The 1708-nt window shown below is 41.8% G+C and overlaps 1 protein-coding gene across 10 annotated transcripts in view; it reads left to right on the forward strand.

Moving 5' to 3' along the window:
- Positions 1-1708, forward strand: part of NR2C1 (nuclear receptor subfamily 2 group C member 1) — a 57373-nt gene that overhangs the window by 9373 nt on the left and 46292 nt on the right. For all 10 annotated transcript variants that reach the window (XM_023749958.1, XM_023749954.1, XM_023749953.1 and 7 more), the window contains exon 2: positions 1395-1468. In XM_023749958.1, the coding sequence (XP_023605726.1) occupies positions 1415-1468 (54 nt within the window). In that variant the 5' untranslated portion in view covers positions 1395-1414. The remainder of the gene's footprint in view (positions 1-1394; positions 1469-1708) is intronic.

Here is a 1708-nt window from a genome sequence, read left to right on the forward strand (position 1 = left end):
GGAGAGGCGGCCCCCCACCCCCCAATTTGCCTTTTTTTGACCTGAACAGGAAGCCGGCCCTTAGGGGTTGGGCCTCCCCTCTTCCCTCCAGGGAGGGGGCCTTAAACCCACCCCTCCTTTTTTTCCCGAGAGGGTCCCCAGCCTTGTGAAGGGGGCCAAAGGGGGGGCTGAGGGACACCCCCCCCCCCCCGCCAGTGCACAAATTTTTGTGCACCGGGCCTCTAGTATGTATATGTATGTGTGTATGTGTATATATAAAAGCCTAAGTGATCTGTCACTATGACACGCACTGACCACCAGGGGGCAGATGCTCAACACAGGAGCTGCCCCCTGGTGGTCAGTGCACTCCAACAGCCAACCTCCCTAGGTCAGCCAACCTCCCACGGTCCCTCCCCCCTACCGGTCGTAGTTCCTCCTCCCCCAGCCTGCAGGCCCCAATAGGCCTCAATTGCCAGCCAGGCCTAGGGACCCCACCTGTGCACGAATTCGTGCACTGGGCCTCTAGTATAATATAAAGCCCGAAGTAAATTTTTATTTTTATTTTTTTTGTTTTGTTTAAATTTCTTTTTTTTTTTTTAATATATTTTATTGATTTTTTACAGAGAGGAAGGGAGAGAGATAGTTAGAAACATTGATGAGAGAGAAACATCGATCAGCTGCCTCCTGCACATCTCCCACTGGGGATGTGCCCGCAACCCAGGTACATGCCCTTGACCGGAATCGAACCTGGGACCTTTCAGTCCGCAGGCCGATGCTCTATCCACCGAGCCAAACTGGTTTCGGCCCGAAGTAAATTTTATATTCTTGACTACCCCATGTAGAGAAAAAACAAGTCAAAGTCAACTCATTAATCTTACAGGCTCTCAAATCCATTTGTAGACAACTTTTCATTAAATTCAGTTAACCAAATTGCCACTAATGAAGAATGATCATTAGTGAAATGATTGTAGAAAATCTTCCATCCTTCTGAATGAATGCAATTATTTTGTCAGTTTTTATAATATTTGATAAAAGTGTGTTAAATGGCTACAGTGATGTGTTTGTTTACAGATAGGATTACCCTTGTTTAAGTTCATAAACTCCTAATCTGTAGTAGAGTTCTGTTTAGGCTTCAGTATCTTTGAAAAGTGAAATTGTTTGGTTGAATAGTTTTTTTAATAGACATTTTCAAAATATATAAAAGCAGACAGAATAATTTTATGAACCCCTGTGTAAACTTAACCAGTAACTGTCAGTGCATGGTCAATTTTGTTTTATTTTTTCCTTCCCACCCCTGCCCACCTTAACTGGATTGCTTTGAGTAAAATCCTAACATATAATTTCATTTCTAAATTCTTGAATAAATATGTTTTATGGGTATAATTATAAAAAAATTATCTTTTTATTTTTGGCAGGACATTTTGGCAATTAGATCATGGCAACCATAGAAGAAATTGCTCATCAAATTATTGAACAACAGATGGGAGAGGTATGGTTAGTTTATAGTTCATTCACTAGTTCACCAAACTACATCAAATGTATATACTAGGTTCTGAAATACAGTGATAAAAGATGGCAATTTTGTCCTCCAAATTCCTCAGGCCAAAATTTTATAGTCATCCTTGACTCTTTCCTTACATTTCACTTCCAGTCTATTCAGCTCATCTTGTCATTTTTCCTTTCTTAAGATACCCCAAATTCAGGTGTCCCCCACCTCCCCAGCATGGCT

Source organism: Myotis lucifugus, unplaced genomic scaffold, assembly GCF_000147115.1.
Source record: "Myotis lucifugus unplaced genomic scaffold, Myoluc2.0 scaffold_10, whole genome shotgun sequence".
In the NCBI taxonomy this organism is placed as follows: domain Eukaryota; kingdom Metazoa; phylum Chordata; class Mammalia; order Chiroptera; family Vespertilionidae; genus Myotis; species Myotis lucifugus.